General features: G+C 39.4%; 1 protein-coding gene across 2 annotated transcripts; it reads right to left on the bottom strand.

The window, feature by feature from the left end:
* Positions 1 to 3,159: 3,159 nt before the first annotated feature.
* On the bottom strand, positions 3,160 to 19,336 carry CCDC174 (coiled-coil domain containing 174). 2 transcript variants are annotated; one of them, XM_042454645.1, is made up of 11 exons: positions 19,188 to 19,336; positions 16,653 to 16,757; positions 16,150 to 16,250; positions 15,120 to 15,178; positions 11,601 to 11,781; positions 9,785 to 9,880; positions 7,279 to 7,415; positions 6,064 to 6,158; positions 4,692 to 4,815; positions 4,029 to 4,178; positions 3,160 to 3,693 (listed from the first exon to the last, which is right to left on the bottom strand). In XM_042454645.1, the coding sequence occupies exons 1-11, from the start codon at positions 19,227 to 19,229 to the stop codon at positions 3,365 to 3,367; spliced, it is 1,419 nt and encodes a 472-aa protein (XP_042310579.1). In that variant the 5' UTR covers positions 19,230 to 19,336; the 3' UTR covers positions 3,160 to 3,364. The 2 variants fall into 2 exon arrangements, with proteins under 2 accessions (XP_042310579.1, XP_042310578.1); XM_042454644.1 differs by having other exon boundaries at positions 4,029 to 4,181.
* Between the last annotated feature and the right edge of the window lie 521 nt (positions 19,337 to 19,857).

The following is a 19,857-nucleotide window of genomic DNA, read 5'->3' on the forward strand; positions in this document are numbered from 1 at the left end:
CCGAACAGTAGCACTGGGGAACTCCTACAGATAAGGGAACGGAGATGAAGTCTGACCACCTGCAACTACTGCAAAAGATCTGCAGTCAGTAAGATTAAACCAGTCGAGAACAGAGTCTGAGAACCCAGGTCAGAAAGTATATCCAATTAGAAGCAGTGATCACAACGGTGTCAAAGGCTGCAGACAGATCAAGAAGGATGAGAACAGAGTAAAGGCCATTAGCCTTGGCCTGTAAAAGGTCATTGGAGATCTTAGTGAGAGCTGTCTCTGTGGAATGCCTTGGGCGGAAACCAGACTGAAAGGGATCGAGGATGGAGTTTGCTTCAAGAAACTCTTTCTCTCATCTCTTGCGCTAATCTGGCCAAAATTTTTAGTGTATTCCTATTGGACAGTTTTAAATGTGGATGTTTAATCTCTTTTTATGGGTTGATCACTGTTTTTATGATTGGGAGAGGGTTGGGATTTTGGGGGTTTTGAACTGTAATTTTTAATTGTTTGATGTTTTATGTTGGAATCCACTTTGATTCCTTTGGGGAAAAGTGGAATACAACCACCACCACCACCACCACCACCACCACCACCACCACCACCACCATAATAATAATAATAATAATTTCTCAAACATTTTATTTGGGGTGGGGGGAACCCTTGACATACTTTTCAGGTTTCACTGAACTCCTGCATAAGAGTATTATATTTACAGTTAAAAAAATTTTTTTTTCAATCCCAATCTCTCAGAGAACTAGTGACAACTTGCGGAATCATGCTTGGAAAACCCTGGAGTAGAGCAAGTGTTTAGGGAGTGTTTGGGGATTAATTCTTGAGCAGAAATGTACTCTTGACCAAAGGTCCCCTGACCTGCTAAAACTTTGCAGGCTAAAATCAACCTTATCGACATAGTTCACTCTAGACCTATGAAACAAAATGAGTTCCTGCACATAAACTCCAAAGCAGTAAGATGTGACTTATGGTGACCCTAAGGTGAGCCTACCATGGGGTTTTCTTGGCACTATAGCCCACCACTCGTTGCTGTTGTTTGAGATCAAGAAGAGCACTCAACACTGTTCCCTCGTCCCCACTCTCCCTCACTATTCTGAAGTGCCATAATTACCTTTTTCTAAACAGAGTTACTTTTAAAAAATGAATTTGGGGCTGCAGAGCTCCAGAGATGTACAGAAAAAAGGAGAGGAACCAAAACAGAAGCGCTAAAGGCATGCTAGTTAGGGCATAAGGCAGGGAGGTGGATTCAGGAAGATAGGGTAGTTGCCCCGATCATGAAACTTCATGAGGTGCAGTGTTGGCTGCCTAGAAAACAATTAAGTTCCCATTTTTTATTACAAGCACAACAGCTGTGAGAATGAGTCTGTGTGCAGTAATGCAGTCACTATCTTTTGTCTAATGAACAGAGGCCCTGGTAATCCAGGAGTCACCAAAGCAGCTCTGATGGCAAAAGCAGAAGACTCATGAGACCTGTGCAATATTTTTTTTCCAGTCCCTTAACCAACCTCTGGTCTCTTTAAGCATGGATAAGATGCAGCTTTAATGTCATCACTTCATCCGGCAACAAATACAATCTGGAGCTGTCCCTTACCACAGCAGGAGGAGCCCATTCCCCTTCCATAACATCTGCAAATACTTCATGGAAAGGTGCAATTGAATGCTCTGGCTTACCCTTAGCGCTGATTTCTGGAACCTCTTCCACATTAATATCAGAAACGTTGCTGATAGAAGTCAACCCAAAAGATTTCCCCATCTTTCAAAGAAGGACAAAATACTGTTTAGATTCAAACAAACAGGGAAAAACATGCTCAGGACGAGAATTTCCCATATCCAGAGATAATTCTTCTTCCCCGTCTCTGGGGAGACAGAAGACTTTGCATCTACCAGAAAGAGGCTTCGTTTTTCTTTTCATTTAGTGAGATGGGAGGGAAATCATCAAAGGTGTCCTCTTTACACATTCTCAGCTTCCCTCCTGAGAGGAAGACCAAAAGAATCTGAGGCATGATGCTTTCAGGAACATTTTTCACTTTGGGCCACTGGAGGGCCTGCAAGAGTTGGAGAACTCTTCTTTAATGAGCTTGGATCTTTTTTTCTGTAGTTTTAAAATGCCACTAAGTTAAGACTTGCTGCCACTTCCCCCCAACACTGACACCCTGAGTCCCACAGCCTACCTGGCTATGGGGAAAAACCAATTACATATCTTATGGGGGAACTCTTAACTATTGATAAGCATTGAGGTAGGAGGTGAATGAGATCATCCAGCACTTACCAGCATGGCCCAAGCCAAACTTGATAGCTCTCCAGCATGGTCAGATCTGCAGTTCAAACTGATGCCCTGCTCTCCAATTGCCTCCATGGTACAAACAGGGACTGGGCCATGCCTCCCAGTATGGGCGGATTGATTTGTTCCTTCTGCGTTCCCCAAAGGTACTTTCTTCATCATACAATCAACTACTGACTCCTCATTAGAGGAGAACTTGTGACTGTGATCCATCTCTATAAAGGTGAGACTGTCTCTGTTGGGGTGGTACAGCTCAATACAAATCAACGTCTCCTGACCAACAAACCAAATAAATTCTCCTCAGAAACTAGTCCCCAAAGCCAAAGTCACAGGAGTGCAAAAAGCCATATCCTGAGTCAAGCTGAGGCAGGATGGAATTGGGAAGATGGGAATGGCTGTCCCTCTTATAATGGTAAGGATGGTTGACAGATTAGAAGCCCTGTCTGTGAAGCACGAGGAAGGAGCCAGACCCAACATGGAGAATTAGCTAAAACTGCAGGAAAACAGAAACTCTTTAACACATTTCAATTAATAGTCCCCAGATGCCAGCATGGCATAGTTGTTTGAGTGTTGGACTAGACATTGAGAGACCACGGTTCAAATCCTGAATATTATGTTAATACACTAGTTCTAACTTTTACAAGCTCTGCCTGAGGGACAAGGGGATGGATGCAATGTGTTTCTAAGCAACACCCTCAGACGGTGTGGATTTTTCCTTCCCAAATTATTAAATACAGTACGAACAAAGGATTAATAGTGGTCATGTCCAAGAGACTGGGTGTTCTTAATACAGGTACTTAGATCTTGGCCAATGTATTTATGGTGACACAAACCGCAAGGGTAATGAACCTCATTTCAAGAATGACAGAAACATAATATCACCTTTAAAACAGAAACTTTTAATAGCAGTATTGACAGAAGTAGCATGGTTTTTGCAGTAAGACTAAAAGTATCTCAGAGCAAAGACATTTTATATCCGTCTGAGCAAGGCAAGCATTTAATGAGAGCAAGTAGTCAGAACCCTAAAGAAAGTTCTCTACTTCATCTATACACTATTGGTATGATTTATATCATATGTAAGGCTCATGTCACTTGTTTATAGTAGGACAGCATATCATCTAAACTTTGGTAAGTTGGCTTTTGATTTTGCGGGCTGCTCTCATATGCCTGTGTGGGCTGGAACTGATTGCTCTGTGAGTTATTGTTGAGAGTTTCTGTTGAGGAGGATGGCAAATTTCTTGTCAGATTTTGTTCTATTGTTTCATATGAAGATCCAGGTTTGTTCCAATTCTGGGTTTTAAAGTCACAAGCTCTTTTCTGGCCCACAAAGTAAGCAGAAGGTGGTGCAAATTCTGGGTCTCGTTCATTCCTTAGTTCTGTCTGCTTTTTTGACCACATTCCAAAAGTGAATTCTGTTAGTAGAAAGGAAGAGAGATCAAATTCAGTTGTGTTGTTGTTGTAATTATTATTGATTTATATTTCACTGTTCTCCCAAAATGAAGTTTGCATCTTCATATTTGACTCAAATCAAAGACAAAGGCAGAACTCGAGTAATCCAAATTTTAGAAACATGCATTTGTTAGCATACATATTCATTTTTATTGTGGCCTCTAGCAGTCTTAGAGCAGAAACATCAGAGAACAGCCACAAGTGGAAATAAATTCTTACAGTAAGCAATCATTTTTCATCAAGTCCTCGTGGATTTCAAGCAAGAGCTATCACAACATGCTCACGCTAAGTTTATTACCTTTGCCTTTATCCCATTCTCGAACATAGGGTACTCCAGGCTTAGTATCTTTTCTTTCCTGAATGACAACTTCCACCTTTCTACTTTCTGTAGAAACCCTTGGCACTTCAACAGGCTTGGCCTCAGCTGGGACTGGATCAACAACATCTTCTGCTTTAATAGAAAAACAGATTGTACTTGAATCACAGCATGAGATGAAGACAAACTATTACTAAGACAAGATCAAAGCCTCAAGTATTATCTTCTCAGAGTACGTTACATTTTACTGGGGATGTTAAGGACCCTCAAAAGTAATTTGATTAAGACAGCAAGAAAAATAATACTCCTTCCCTGATATCTTAGCTGCTTAGCGAGACTTTATAATGAAGGTATTGATGTGTACTGTTTGCTGACTATCCATTCTGTTGACTAAGTAATGCATTTTATTGTTAACTTATATAAAATAATATCAATAACAAAATCTCAAAACCTGCAACGCAATAATTTTGGATTGAAAGTATGACTTTGGATTCTGAACACTGGAAATGAAGTGCAATATGGCATATGATACAGTCACATTCTGGTTCTGTTCAATGTAACTGAGTCTCTATCCACATTTCATTTTTATTAATAGGAATGTATATCTTCTGTTTCTTACATTTTAAGTATCTACAGAACCATTACCTCCATTTTCCTTTGTGTCGCCATCTCTTAGTCGCTTCTTTGCTCTAATTTTGGACAGCCTAGCCTCCAGAACAGCCTTCCGTTTCTCCTTTAAATGTTCACGTTTTGTTCTCTGGTCTGTAGTCTTAGAAAGTACATACAAGAGCAATTCACTCCAGTTGCTATTCCAAAGTTTCACTCCTTATATCACACAGAATGTGATTTATTTTTATGATTTATATCCCTCCTTTCTTCCAAAATGGGACTAAAAGCAGCTCACAATATAAGTTATATAGAAATATTTATTGATTAGCCCTTAGGCCATTTCAAAATAACACAAAATAACACTAAAACAAGTAAAACACACTATAAAATCCTATAGAAATTCTATAGCAATTAGAAAAGAGCTAAAATGTAACAACAAAGAATCTGAAATACACAAATTAAGTTGAAACAAAACAGCTAAAACAGTCTAGCCACAGCAATAATCCAATTAAAACACTAACTTTAAGATATTAACTATTTAAAAAATGAAAATATGAAACACATATTACATATTAAACCAGAACACCTATTACATGTCTCTTTACCCATATCAGTTAGACGGAAGTCTTGTTTAAATAAGGTCTTTGCTTGCCAGAAAAAGAGGGCTCAGAGGGAGTCAATTGAACCTCCAGGGAGGGGGGAATTCCATAGCCTAGGCACAGCCACTGAGGCTTTTTCGCAGGCCATTCCCAGATGAGCTTGGGAGGGTGGTGAGATGGACAGAAAGCCCTCCCAAAGATTGTAAGAACTCAGGCAGGCTGAAATGGGGAGACAGGGTTGTAGATAGTTTGGATCTAAGCCATATAGGTCTTTCTAGGTCATAATCAGGAGTTTGAATTGTGCTTGAAAACAGATCAGTAACCAGTGAAGCTGTTTCAACAAGGGAATTGTGTATCTTCCCTCTAAACATCCATAGTCAGCAGTCCAGCCATAACATTTGGGACCAGCTGAGGTTTCTCAACAGAAGATGAATTTGTATCTCAGTGATTACTGGGAAGTCTAAATTGTCATTACTTGTTTTACTTGCCACTAACATTATACATTTTTTAAATTTTATTATCATACTTTGGTAGACCAAGGAGACTATAAAGTTGCATTGAGAAGAGGAAGGAGGGGTGAGGTCAAGATTACAGCAAAGCAGAGGATGAAGCATTGTTACTTGGTGCTTCAGACAAATTGCTGATGACATCACCACAGCCAAAGAGATCTAGCTTGTGAAGGATGGGAGGATTCCACCCCACCCACCCACAACTAGTTCCCTATCTCAAGACAGTCTAGACAACATCTAAGGAGAAGTTGCAATTGCAAAGTATTTCTCGGTACAAATTTAGACTGATTAACATCTTACCTGTTCTCTTAGCATTTCTAAAGTTTCCATTTGTTTTTTCCTCAAAGCTTGATCACGGGCAAAGGCAAAGTAACCAACACCAAGCTGTCTGGCCTCTGAAGGAAAAAAAAATACCCTATGAATTATAACTACAGAATCATAAGGCACTGCCTTGCACATTATCCTACCACTCACCCATCTGGCTCAGTATTGTCTACATTGAAGTGCACAACTATAAAGGAGTTGGAAACAAATTCTGCCTGGGTCCCATGGGACACCCACACACACATACACACAAACAGAACTCTGCCAGCAGCATCTCAGCCAAAATGGTGATTGGAAGTAAGGTTGTGTCATTTCCAGTCACCATTTAGGCCATGATACAGCTGAAGGAGGTATTGGGGGTCTGGGGGCTTTGGTTTGAGGTTTTTTTTGTTGGTTTGTTTGCGTTTTTTTTCCTTTTGTTCTTTGGTGCAGGGGTTTCTTTTAGTGTGCCTGGAGTTGTTCTGACATGGTTTTCAGTCAAAAATCACTTCAAAATCACACAAAAACAAGAAAATGAAATTTGGGGAATTCAGGGAGCTTCAGGGGAGTGGGAAGGGCTTCAGGGCCAACATTTTACTACCTCTAGTCTACGCAATCTGGAAGCAGCTCCCTATATTTTGAACAGGGATCTTTCTCTGCCCTCCTGGACATGCCAGAAACTGAATCTAAGGCATTCTGCATGCAAAAACTGTGTTTTGATAGTGAACTATAGCTTTTCTCAAAGTATATATATTAGTGAGGAGGACATATCTCTCATGTTGTTCTTCCAAATTAATTTAAGATGCTTTCTGATTTTAGTACTATAAAAATACTAAGATAGGTTTTACAGTAAACCAGAATATATAATAATCTATCACACTTGTAACTATCACTTACATCACAACATTTTAAACCACTTTTACTGGATACTTAGGGATAAGATTTGGAATTTGTGCTGTGATTCAATATGGGAAACAATGGGATACATGACATAAGATTAATTGGCTTCCCAATTTATTTCCCCATTAACTCAATGTTTTATTACAGCAGACTGGGAATTCTACATGGCCATGATCATCGTGTCAGAAAGGGAGAATTAAAGTTCAAAATATAACCTTTGGTAATGATGTAAAAGAAACTATTTCTGCACTGGGAATAAAACTGCACTGCATTTCAAAAGGCAAATCTATGTATTGTACTGTGATTACATACCATTTTCTCGAATGTCTTCATAGTGTATTGGTCCCATTGGTCTCCTTAGGGCTTCTTCTTCCTCTTTTTCCCATTCCTGACGTTGAAGCTCCCTTCTCATGTCTTCAGACAACAAAGTCTTCCCTTCAGTCATTTGCCTTAAGTGAAACAGAGAAGAGCATCACTTTAAGAGCTGGAAAGTAATAAATGATAGAAAACCCCAACTCTACAACCATTCTACCATGAAAAGGCTATTTCAACTAAAAGTATAAAAGCAGTGTAAGACCAGCACCTAGAAAACCAATCTGACCAGAAAAGCATTACAATGTTTCTGCTGAGCTACCAAGGCAATCACAGGGCAGCCACCATGTCTCTTGATTTAGCTGTTTTATATGGGCTTGGAATAGTAAAAACACATTCATATGATCTTAGATAAGGGGCATACGGAAGACACATGCAAAACTTCTGGTTATCCTGAGCACTCCCCAACACAGATACATAGAGAAGGTTTTGAAATAAATTGAAAGGGTTGTGGTGGTCACACTTCATGCCATACTTACTTTCTCTTAAGAGAATACTTGATTTTTTGCCATTTAAAAAATGGGGTGAGGTCAGGAGTTAGTTTAGACACAAAATAAAATGTAGAAAAAAAATAATTTCATAATTCCTCTCTAAATCCAGCATTTGTCTGGAAACCAATCAAAAACATACATGATCACAAGACTACAGAGGGACGAGTGTACTATAATCAACCAGTAATGCTTCTTTCAAATGCTTTCAAACTGACATTGAAAGTAGGAACATTATGTTAGAGAGAACCAGAACTGTATTTGAGTTGTTCCCAATACTGTAGTATTTTACATAGTTGTTACAAAGTATTTGGATAGCATTTTGAATGTAGCTAAGTTCAGCTATTACAACAATGGCATGAACACTACAGACAATGGGGAAAGCTCATGGAAGGAAAATTCTGTATCCTGGCCTCTCACCTGAAGCCATATGTGCCCATAAAAAAACCTGTTGAGGGAGAAAAGTCCCTTCTGAAGAAAGTGGGATGGGGCCCAAGGGGTTAATGAAGGGAGAGACTTGCTTTCCACAAACTCTAAGTTATCATAGCATCCAAGCCAACACTGTAGAACCCTGGCTTAAAAACATTTTTTATTCATTACACAAACTATTCACAAGAAGTTTTTCAGTGAAAAAATAGGAGTAAGTAAGCTTAAAAAAACAGCGGAATTATGTTTTATTCTAAAACATTGGCTATGCTGAAAGCAATATTCTGATAGGAAGGGAAGATGGAACAGAATAAAAATTAGCCAATAATCTATTGGGAATGATAAATTTACATTTCACAGTGCTTTATTTCTCCTGTTAGCTTACAAAAATGTAATCAATGAGCCAATTACTCAAGTACTACTCTTTGTGACTATTTTACCTAAAACATCCATTTTGCCAGGCTTATTACAAACTTTAATGACTGGGAAAGAAACCAAGTGTTACCTAACAGAACACTGTGTCCCTGACTTTTGTCAAAAAGCTTTAAAATCCATTCATCTAAGATATTTGGGGGGGGGGGGTTACTGGCTTCATTAGTATATATTAAAATGCAGTTCTACAAGAGAAGGGCCATTTCTTAGAGCACTGTCAAGCTTTCACTAAATTGCTAAGTTAATTGGTCTGCAAATAATACATTGGCCTGTTACAGACAGGCCAAAATAAAGCTGCTTCGAGTTACTTTTCAGGTATGGTATTTCAACGATGCATGCATCCTAAGAGTCCAAAAGTCACACCAAAGCCACGCTCTGGTCCTAAGGACTGGAGTGCAGCTTTGGTGTGGCTTTTGGACTCTTAGGATTCATGCATCATTGAAATACCATACCTCCAAAGTGACTCGAAGCAGCTTTATTTTGGCCTGTCTGTAACAGGCCTACAAGAGCCTTTTCCCTACACTGAACTATTCAAATTTTGCCAGCATATTCCTCCCATTCTTGTGTAAGTGTGTTTTAAGACATAATGGTAATTTTCAAAATGAAGTGTGGGCAGCCATTTTGTACGCTCTGTTGAAAGATTGCTTCTTTTACAAATTACTTTCTTTTCTTTTTAAAATGCCAGCATGTAAAATCTAGTATCTGCACCAAGATGACATCCTGTACTACAAAGTTATTTATTTTACTGATGAGAAATTACTTATGAGAACAAGATGAAAGCCATTTCAGCCAATAAAGTTTTGACATAGATGATTTTACTTAAGCCACTATCAGTACCTAAGTAAAATGCATTATCTGAAGAAGAATCAAGTGCCCTCTTACCTCCATGTTACAAGACTTTTCAAGAACTTTTGCAGGCCCTTTCACATGGGAACTAAGCATGGAAACTGAACAAACTCTCCTGTGACTAGCTGTACATATTCAGTCAAAACTGGCTAAACATTCATTCCTTCCAGTTGGTCCAACACTCTGCTTCACTCTCCTAAAAACACCCTCTTATACCCACAAGGGCAACCATTTTCTTTAGAAATAAGCATCACCTCTTCCCCTGGAGCTCTTTATCCATTTGAAGTAGATGTGGCAAATCTTTCTTCATACAACGTCTAGATCGACCTAGGGAATCCACATAGTCAACCCTAAAATTAAAAGTACAATCAGCTTTATGGAGAAGAGAGGCTCTCATTTATATCAAACCAAAAAATAAAATTAAATATGTAAATATTGCTTATACAGACCAATCTGTTAGTTATCCCATCCTAAATACCAACTGTGAGACATTTTTTAAAAGAGAAAAAGGGAACAGTACTGTATTCAACATTCATTTAATGATTAATCAAATGTTAAAACGCTCATTCTGATACAGCCATTTGCTTTTGTTATAAATCAGACAGAGAACGAGTAAAGATCTACAATAGTAGAGAACTAAATAATTTCTGATTCCTTGGCACAATAATGTACCATTGAGTTCCCATACAAATATTAAATTGAAAAATAATATACCGGTATCTCTATCACACTGAGACTCATTTAGTGACAGCCTTTACATTTCTTATGCTATTTTAATGAAAGCTGAAGACAAACGCCAAGCAGGACTTCTGCCAAAGTTATTTTTTAATTAAATGACATTTCTTACTTCTACCAAAAACTGTTCAAGATCCAGATAAATAGCAGTTGGTGCTGCTCATTAATAGTGAAAAAATATTCTTCACAATGAGCTTCAATTATTTATTTTCCAGAGACATAGTTATCTAAAGTGCTGGTGGTATCAGCATGTGGTGCTAATTATTAACCAATAACTTATGCTTCCACTAAGTTATTTTTAAACAAGATTGTTAAAGACACAGAATTGGATGTTTTGTAATTGATTTTTTTCCAAGGGATCCTACTGTTGGATACACAGTTCACACATTGATTAATTCTGTTCTTATTTTTCTTCAAGATCTAAGAACAAAGTTTAGATGTTTTTCATTTTTCCCTACAAAACTTTTATTCTTATTACAATTATTGATTGTACAAAAACTGACTGTATAAAAAAAAAAGCTGTGAACTGTTTGTTGTTCTCAAATTATTGGGTTTATAAGATGTATGTTTTTACCATTCTGAAAAGAATCATTTTTAGAAAAATTCAAGAAAAGCCAGCAAGAGACTAATTGTGGTTTTGGATTATCAAGGAATCATCATTAAGACAGACTGAAGGGAATTCTAATTATAGAATTATAGAAATATGGAACTTTTTTTAAAACATGAATTGCACTAATGACACAGGTAATTGTCTGGTTAGTTTAGAAGTTTGGTATGAAACAAGCAGGAGAGTACTGCACAGAATCCCAGCTGGCTGATATGTGATTCCTGCACACATTAGCTAGTTGTTTTGAAAAATATTACCAGCAAATTGAATCAAGAGCAACTCCTAAAACATGTAAGCCAATAATTCAAATTATCCTTAACATGAAAAAGCATATTCTATTGGTGAAAAGGCAAGCATCATGAATGTTTCCTGATGAGAGAGTTAGACATTGCAAAATAGCAAGTTTCTCAATACAGGCTGCATGCATGCATATGTCTGTGCACCCTTGTACCATAGTTAAAACTGCATGTGTCATCTCATCACCATACTCACAAGTTTTGACTTTATATGACCAGATACAGTCTGACTATAAAGGTTCTTCCTGGCAACACTTCACTCCACTCATATTTGCAAGCTTATACCCCAAATTCTTTCACACAGTCTCAAAGGTGCTACAAAATCCCTTTGCATATGGATATCTCAGACTAACATGGCTATATCTCTGAGTTCTACTCCCTGTTATTTAGGTTATACAAGATTGCATAATAAAGATTGTATTATTGTAGTACCATTCCTCAGTGGGATCCTGTGGAGGTGGAATCTCTACTTCTGAGACTCTTTCTTCTTCCTCTTTGTCCTTTTCTGCAGCCTGCCTAGCAGCTTCATTTGCACACAGTTCTTGTACTTCTCGATGTTTGTCTATGATCTTCTGAGTGAAATCCACAAGGTACAAATCCTCAGTTTCTTCATCTACGACAGAAAGTCAATTTCTAAATAACAGACATCAAGAGTACCCAGCTGAGGTAGGAGTCAATGTAAAATTGCAGCAATCAGCACTACTGCTGCCAACAGTGTCCTTGACTACCCTACATGACAACGTACAGTAAATAAATCCACTCAAGTAATCTTGGAGCATTTTTCAGCTTTAAGCATAATTGTCGGTTTTGTTGTACATAAAAGAAAAGTCAGAAACTTTTTCTCGCCTACACCCTACATCTTGTAACTCTTTCCCTAATTGCAACAAGCAACCAGATATGCCTCGAGGTCAGACTGAGATGTTATGGGAGATGTACAGCTGCTGTCAAGATTAGTTCACATCTCTTCCCCTTTTCCTTTCATGCAACATTTATAAAACACAGACAAGGCTATGAATTTCTCTGTACCTAGAGCCAATCAGGTTCAGCTGGGACAGGCAAGCTTGCAACATGTCATGATTCTTCATGCACTAGATGTTATAGGAAGAGGGCTGGTAATGGTAAGAGAACAGGTTTGGAGCTGCTGTTTTCAATAGCAACCAAACCCTTCCCATCTTGTGTTTTTGCCTCAGCTACCTCTTCCAGGAAAAGGAAAAGACACGTGCCATAAATAAGAGTAGAATCTTTCCCAGAGAGTTATATGTTGTTATATCTCGTTTTGAATCAAGGTTCATTAGGCAATATTTTTTAATTAGATGCAACTTTCATCTCAACAGTGTCTAAATAATATTTTCTGAATTACTTTTTCCCTCAACACTCTCGTGTAGATTCACAGAACTATAGTACAATTTGAATCACTATTAACTGGCACACAATGTAATGTCCATAAACACTGTTACTCTTTTCTTTATTGCCCCCAGCACATTAAATGCAATGGCATTTCTTCTAAAAATGAATGCTGACAGTGTGAGAGAGCAAATGGTGCTACAGAGAGGTATTTATCAGCATGCTGACTCAAACCTCTAAGCATACAGACAGACTAGACATTAATGAAAAAAGAAAAGAAAAAAAAAGAAAAGAACTCAAAAGAGAAAACCAACAGGAAGGGGAATGAACTGCCATGCTTAACCTCTGAACAGCTTGTGGTATCCTGAGGGACAAAATAGTTGGCAGAAAGAGAATCTGATCGTTTAGAAAAATAAGGTCAATTCAATCTAGGACAGTGCTTTAAACAATAATTGTTCAGCATCCCTTTTCCTATAGAGGAGATAAAATCCCAGTTTTTAAATTGTATTTCCTGCAGTGGCAATCAGTTGTCAAGCTGGTGGAAAATGTCATTTGGCTTTGGAATAGAGAATACACTGAAAATACTTTATCACATTTAGCTAAATCAGTGCTTTCTTTCATGTCAGTTTATGTCCTAACCAGTTTTGGCTGCCTAGTAATATTCCATCAGAGATGGAAGATCTGTGCCTTCAACCAATGGAAGGTACTGTGGAATTTGTTCTGAGCTTTTGAAACAAATGCAGACATACAGTGGGTCCTTGTTATACGTGGAGGAATTTGTTTTGGACCCCTCCCCCACATATGGAAAAAAAAACGCAAGAATCACTTGATTTTAATGGTGGTATGAGCCATTTTGTCCCTCCCAGGCTTGCCTTCTGAGTGAGCTTAAGTCCATGGATGGCAAGTCCATGTATGGCACAAGCGGACTGTACATAACCTGTGTTACATAAATAGTAAAGTGTGTGTCTGTGTGTGCATATTTTAAAGCAACAGTTAAAGCAGGTAGAAACCAGAATAATGAACTTTATGGTACTTGACTGGCAAGAGTCCCCTATCTCAAAATTAAAATTAACAAAAGTATTTTACTTCATAGAATTGGAAGAGACCACAAAGGCCGTCCAGTCCAACCCCTGCCATATAGGAATACACAATCAAAGCACTCCTGACAGATGACCATCCAGCCTCTGTTTAAAGACCTCCAAAGAAGAAGACTCCACCATCCTCGGAGAAAGTATGTTCCAGTGTCGAACGGGTCTTACTGTCAGGAAGTTCCTCCTAATGTTGAGCTGACATCTCTTTTCCTGTAGTCTGAATCTATTGCTCTATGTCTGCTCTGGAGCAGCAGAAAATAAGCTTGCTCCATCATCAATATTCAGCTTGGAAAGTGTTCCTCACAAATAAATTAGCACTTCTCCATTAATAAAGATAGAAAGATATCCAAGTAAAATCGGGGGGGGGGGGGGGGACAATGCTAGTATATCCTGTGAACCATCTGCACTATGGAGCAATATTGAGATTTTATATAGTGCTATTCCCAAATGTTCACATCCCTCATATGCACTCTTTCAATAATCCTTACAGTAATTCTCCGAAGTAATCACACACCATCCTAATTTCACAACTCAAAGGATGAAATATGGCCATCCAATGCACCCAATGAATTTCCAGCCTCCAGGATTTGATTCAGGACCTTCCATGACTGCAGCACATTCTGTTAACTGCTATGCCGTCTGTGCTTTATTAAAACTGAAACAGGTATAGAGCTACTAGTATAAGGGCAGTTCTTGCAAACACACCTGTCTCTACATAAGCTTCTTCTTCAGTCATTGCTTCTTACATCAATCAAAAAGAAAAATATATTGATCCAAACCTGAAGTTCAAAGTCAAAGGAAGAACAAATTCAAAATAACTATTTTGCTAGGGCACTGTCAAAGTACAGAATACTTATTATAATGCAGCTTTCATTTTGTGAAAAAGCTTAACTATTTCCTAAGAAAATACAGTTTGCTAAAATGAGATGACCTTGAAATACAGTCGCCCCTTCTAACTCGCAGATCTGATCTCATTACAAGGAGGAGTGACTTCCGCTACTTGTAATGGCACATGTGCCTGGGTCACTCACCAGGGGCCACACCCCATTCAAGCCTATGGGTCTTGAATAAGCATGAGCCTCTATTTTTGCAGGGGGCAGAACGGGTCCCCATGAAAATGGATGGCCAACTGTACTTCAAGGCAACAAAAGCAGTCAGATCACATACAGTGCACCTAGGCCATATGCGGGCTTTCAGTTTATGCTGAAGCTGCATGGCAAAAGGGAAAATAGTGTGCACACCCATGTCACACGCGCACGGCCGCACCATGAGCACGAGCCCCATTATATCCAATGGGGCTTGAGCATAGGTGTTTTGTGCATTATGGGGGGAGGCTGGAATGGATCCCCGCATAAGGTAAGGGCCCACTGTACTTGTAAACCACCCCAAAAGCATATTTACTCAGAAATAAGACCTAACAAATCAGCAAACCCTTCTTCCTAATAGGAATATTTAGTGCTGAAGCATTAGCTTTTTCAAGATTTAACACCAGTTCCCTAGAATAAGTTTTATTCACCTGGAAAGTCTCCTTTGGTCATCTTTTCATAGAGCTGTGCTTTTTCTTCTAGTTTCTGTCTAAAAAGACAAAATCATATGAATTTCAGTTCATATATCTTTCTGCCATTCTGAATCAATTCTATGATTCTATGAATCAGGAGAAAATAGCCCATCTCTTAGGATCATCACATGTAGACAGTGATGCTTCTTCAGGTCTGCCTAGCCTGTTCTCAGTGACCACAAGGAGGCAAATCAAAAGGGTTTCCAACTATGAAAGGTAATTGTGACTCTAGAGAATGTGGTAGCTTCACTGATGGGTCTCTGAAGCTGTATCTGTTGAAAGGAAAGGACTCACACACCGTCATTCATGTGTCCGAGGCAGTATACTAAAGTCTGCGAAAGCTCGTGCTTCCAGCTTCACTCTTTCTTAGTCTCAAAGTTGCTACAAGAGCCTTTTGCAGTCAATCCACACTTTGAATCACTGCACATGCAAAACAGATGGAGGGAACTTTGACTGTATAAGCTTTCCAAGGAAACAAAAAACTACTAATCAAAGCCACAGACCATTCTCAAAGCCAGGAATGCTGATGAGATTTCTATTTTACAGAGTGAAGGATTAAGGCTCTCATTCTGAGTAAAGCAAGTCCTGTTAAACTCAGTTTAGTGAGTGAGCACAAATGTTACCCTGATCAGCATAATAAACTGCTGTTTATTCCAATGACATATACCTGAGTTTGAGGTCTCGTCTCTAAATGCAATTGGTCTGATAAATCACACATTTAGAAGTTGACATTGGTTGCATTGTAACCTGAGATTCAATAATAATAATGATAATAATAATAATGATAATAAATACTGTACTAATCATAATTTACAGTCATATGCATTCTGAAACTATAAATATTCAAACCAATTTCAGAAACAAAGAGCAAAGAAATTGAGAACACATTATATTACATCAACTCTGAAGGATATAATTCTATTTTGCATTAATTTTTAATCATATCAATTAAACTTGAAATTTGCCCTTCTTAAAACTGAACAGTTACCTTGATTTATCCAATGTTTGCTGCTCTTCTATCTTCTGCTCAGCATCTTTCTCAGCTCGATCTGAAACACCTTTGTTCTGCTTAGTCCAAATGCTTGGTTTCTACAGGATCAAGTTCAAAGCAAAGGACAAAGCCAGAATTCAGCTTCAGTTAGGTATCAAAATGGCTGCAAAGTGTGCTTAAAAATTATAGCACGTAACTATTATGTTGGAGAAAAATTAGTCCAAGCATAGGGCATGTTATTTAAGCATGAAGTACCAGCTGGCAAATTAACACATATCAATATCAACAATTCAAATTCAATTCATTTTTAGCTCAATAGCCCTGAAAGTACTATATTTCTTGACATAGCTGATCAATATTTCTGACAGCTATTCCATAAGAAGGTATCTTATGTATCAAAATGCCATTAGGTTTAGACATAGTTTGCTATCCTACACTCACTTTCTAATGAACCGAGCACACAGTACAGTAATAGAATCAGACTGCATACAAACTCTTACCTTGCTAGTTGCTTTTGGTTTTACAGGGGCTCCAGCATCTTTCAGAAGTTTTTCTTTTTTGAATTCTTCCTGTTTTCGGAAAAGTTCAGCCTTCAAGTCTACCAGCTGGAACAAGAGCCGCAAAAAAGGATTAAGAAAAAACACAGAATAAGTAACTTTTGAAGGAGCTCTGTGGAGAAACACAAGTTTACAAAAAATAGTGCAACAGCAGCACTAACAACTTTATAAAATTCTTGTTGGGTGGTCAGCACAAAAACACACGTGTTGAGTATACATACTGAACATACACATACGTGACGTAACTTGATCTTACTTTAGGTTTAAAAAATGAATGTAGTGCAACAGTGACAAAATACATTACCGTTTCTAACCCTAACCCTGATAGAATGGCTTTGATATTTTATCAAGCACTAAAGCATCCTCAAGTTTTTTTAGACTTAAAAAAAACCCAAGCCACATAATAATTATATTTCATACTGAAGAGGCTGCGAGAAGAGAATTGGATCGTATGAAGTGGGATCATTTCTGACACAGAGGTCTGCTTCTCACAATGACTAGTAACTTCTTGCTGAATTAACATGCCCAGTATCTGTCTACATTTACAGCAGACAACTTAAACTTATGGTTCTTCAGATAGATAGGCTTTTGTTAAAACACTCAAAGTACACTTGTCCCTCTACATTCGCTGGGGTTAGGCTAGGGGCACAGGACCCCTGTGAAAATGAAAAACAAAATGCAAATTAATAGACAGTACTTTTTTAACCTGAGAGAACACCTCTCTAGGAATTTCTAAGTCCTCCAGCAGAACTCTGTGGTCAACAGCTGCCAGAATCTCATAGAATCATGCTGCAGGACTACAAATGCCTCGAGAAGTGTTTTCTCTAGGAAACTTTAGGACGGTCCTCCAGTGAAACTCTATGGTCAACTTCCAGCAGAATTTCTCTGGAGAACCTAGAGATTCCTAGAGAGAGCATATTAATCAAATTCATGGATAATAAAATCTGCAAAGGCCAAAGCTGCAAATGTGGAAGGAGAGTGTACTGTACAGGCTGAGTCTCCCTTATCTGGCATTCTTAAATCCGAAATACTCCAAAAACCAAATCTTTTTTCATGGGTGGCTGAGATAGTGACAGCTTTCCTGTCTATTGATTGTATAAAAATACTTTAAGCCTATGTGTATAAAGTGTATATGAAACATACATGAATTTTATGTTTAGACCTGGATCCCATCTCCAAGAGGTCTCATTATGTACACACACAAATATATCCAAGACACTTCTGATTCCAAGCGTTTTAGGGATGGGAGACTTGATCTGTATTTCAAAAAGATGAGGTCCAATATTTCACAACATTTATTACGTTTCCTCCCACCCATAGAAGCTTTTATTAAAAAAAATACAGGGCTGTACTGGGGAATGCCATTAAATTATACGGCCATCAAAACTTGTGGAAAGGACCCTGGAATTGTCATCATTTTGCGATTTTCTCATTTGGTGAGAAAAGGGAGAGGACCTAAGGTGACCCTATCCTGGGGTTTTCTTGGCAAGATGAAGTATGACGTGATCATCGGTCATCCCCTTGAATGTCTGTTGTTGTTCTTGTGTGCCTTCAAGTTGTTTCTGACTTATGGCAACCCTGAGGCGAACCTATCCTGGGGTTTTCTTGGCAAGATATATTCAGAGGAGGTTTGCCCCTGCTTTCCCCTGAGGAGGCCGAGAGAGTGTGACTTGCCCAAGGTCCCCCAGTGGGCTTCAAGACCAAGTGGAGTTTCGAACCCTGGTCTCAGAGTCCCAGTCCAACGCTCAAACCAGGCTGCCTCCACTAGGCTTCACTAGAGGTCCTTAGCAGCTGGTGCCTGCTGGCATTACTCTTCTTCCTTAAGCAAAACAGACTTGGGCTCATCAGCATAAGCTTTAGCTGCGTTTGACAAGAGTGTCTGAAAAGACCCAGTGTGCCCAGGCCATGCCAAGGAGGGCCACTTTCCACATGCATTTTCAACATTGGTTTAATTGATTTGTATCCCACTTTCCTCAAGAGAGAGGAAGGGGCGGCCCTCTTCTACGGTCCAAAGCACACTGCAGAAACAACCTAGTTTGAGACTGCTTTCACTGCCCTGGCCCAATGCTAGGGAATTCTGGGAACTGTAGTTTCGTCATTGAGCCTCCTCTGTCAGAGAGAGAGAGAGAGAGAGCTCTGATGCCACAATGAAACTACAATTCCCAGGATTCCCTAGCACTGAGCCAGGGCAGTTAAAGCAGTCTCAAACTGGGTTGTTTCCTGCAGTGTGTTTTGGACCAGGTTGCATCCACACTGGAGAGATAACCCGGTTTGGCACCGCTTTAACTCTTGTCTGGCTCAAGGCTGCTATGGAATTCTGGGATTTGGAGTTAGTTGTGGGCCCAGAGCGGAGCCAACTCACAGAGTTCCATAGCAGCCTTGAGCCAGACAAGAGTTAAAGCGGTGCCAAACCGGGTTATCTCTCCAGTGTGGATGCAGCCAGAGAGAGAGAGAGAGAGAGAGGGCTCCGCCACTCACCGAGGCCACAGTCACGTCCAAAGGCTTCTTTTTCCTGTCCATCGTCCCTTGCTTAAGCCGACAATCAGAAACCTAATGATTAGGCGTCTCCTTGATAAACAGAGCTGCTTTGCGGCACATTTACGACAACGCCTCCTTGGCCTGCCTGCGCATTACGACAGCGCCGTAAAGCAAATGGGGAGGAGCGCGAGAGAGAGGGGGGGAGGGGGAAGGAGGAAGGGCCGCGCGAGAGCCAAGCGTTGGTGCGCATGCGCTTTTCAAAGAGAGAAAAAGAGGGAGAGAGCTGTTGAATGTTCCAGGCGTTGTTTCTGTTGTGAAGCCTCCTCTTTTGGAGGCCTTTAAACAGAGGCTGAGTGGCCATCATGATCTGTCACAGGATTGTGTCTTCCTGAATGGGGTTGGACTGCATGGCTCTTGGTCTCTTCCAGCTCTGTGGTTCTTGTTTTACAATACACACTGTTCTCCAGGAAATAAAATAAATAGAAGCCACACAAGCGAATTGTTATTGGTGTTGGTGTTACGTGCCTTTCAGGTTCTTTCTGACTCATGGCAACCCTAAGGCAACCCTATCATAGGGGTTTCTTGGCAAGATTGCTTCAGAGGGTGTTTGCCATGGCCTTCCCCTGAGGCTGAGAGAGTGTGACTTGCCCAAGGTTACTCAGTGAGGTTC

Source organism: Sceloporus undulatus, chromosome 2 (genome assembly GCF_019175285.1).
Source record: "Sceloporus undulatus isolate JIND9_A2432 ecotype Alabama chromosome 2, SceUnd_v1.1, whole genome shotgun sequence".
NCBI lineage: Eukaryota > Metazoa > Chordata > Lepidosauria > Squamata > Phrynosomatidae > Sceloporus > Sceloporus undulatus.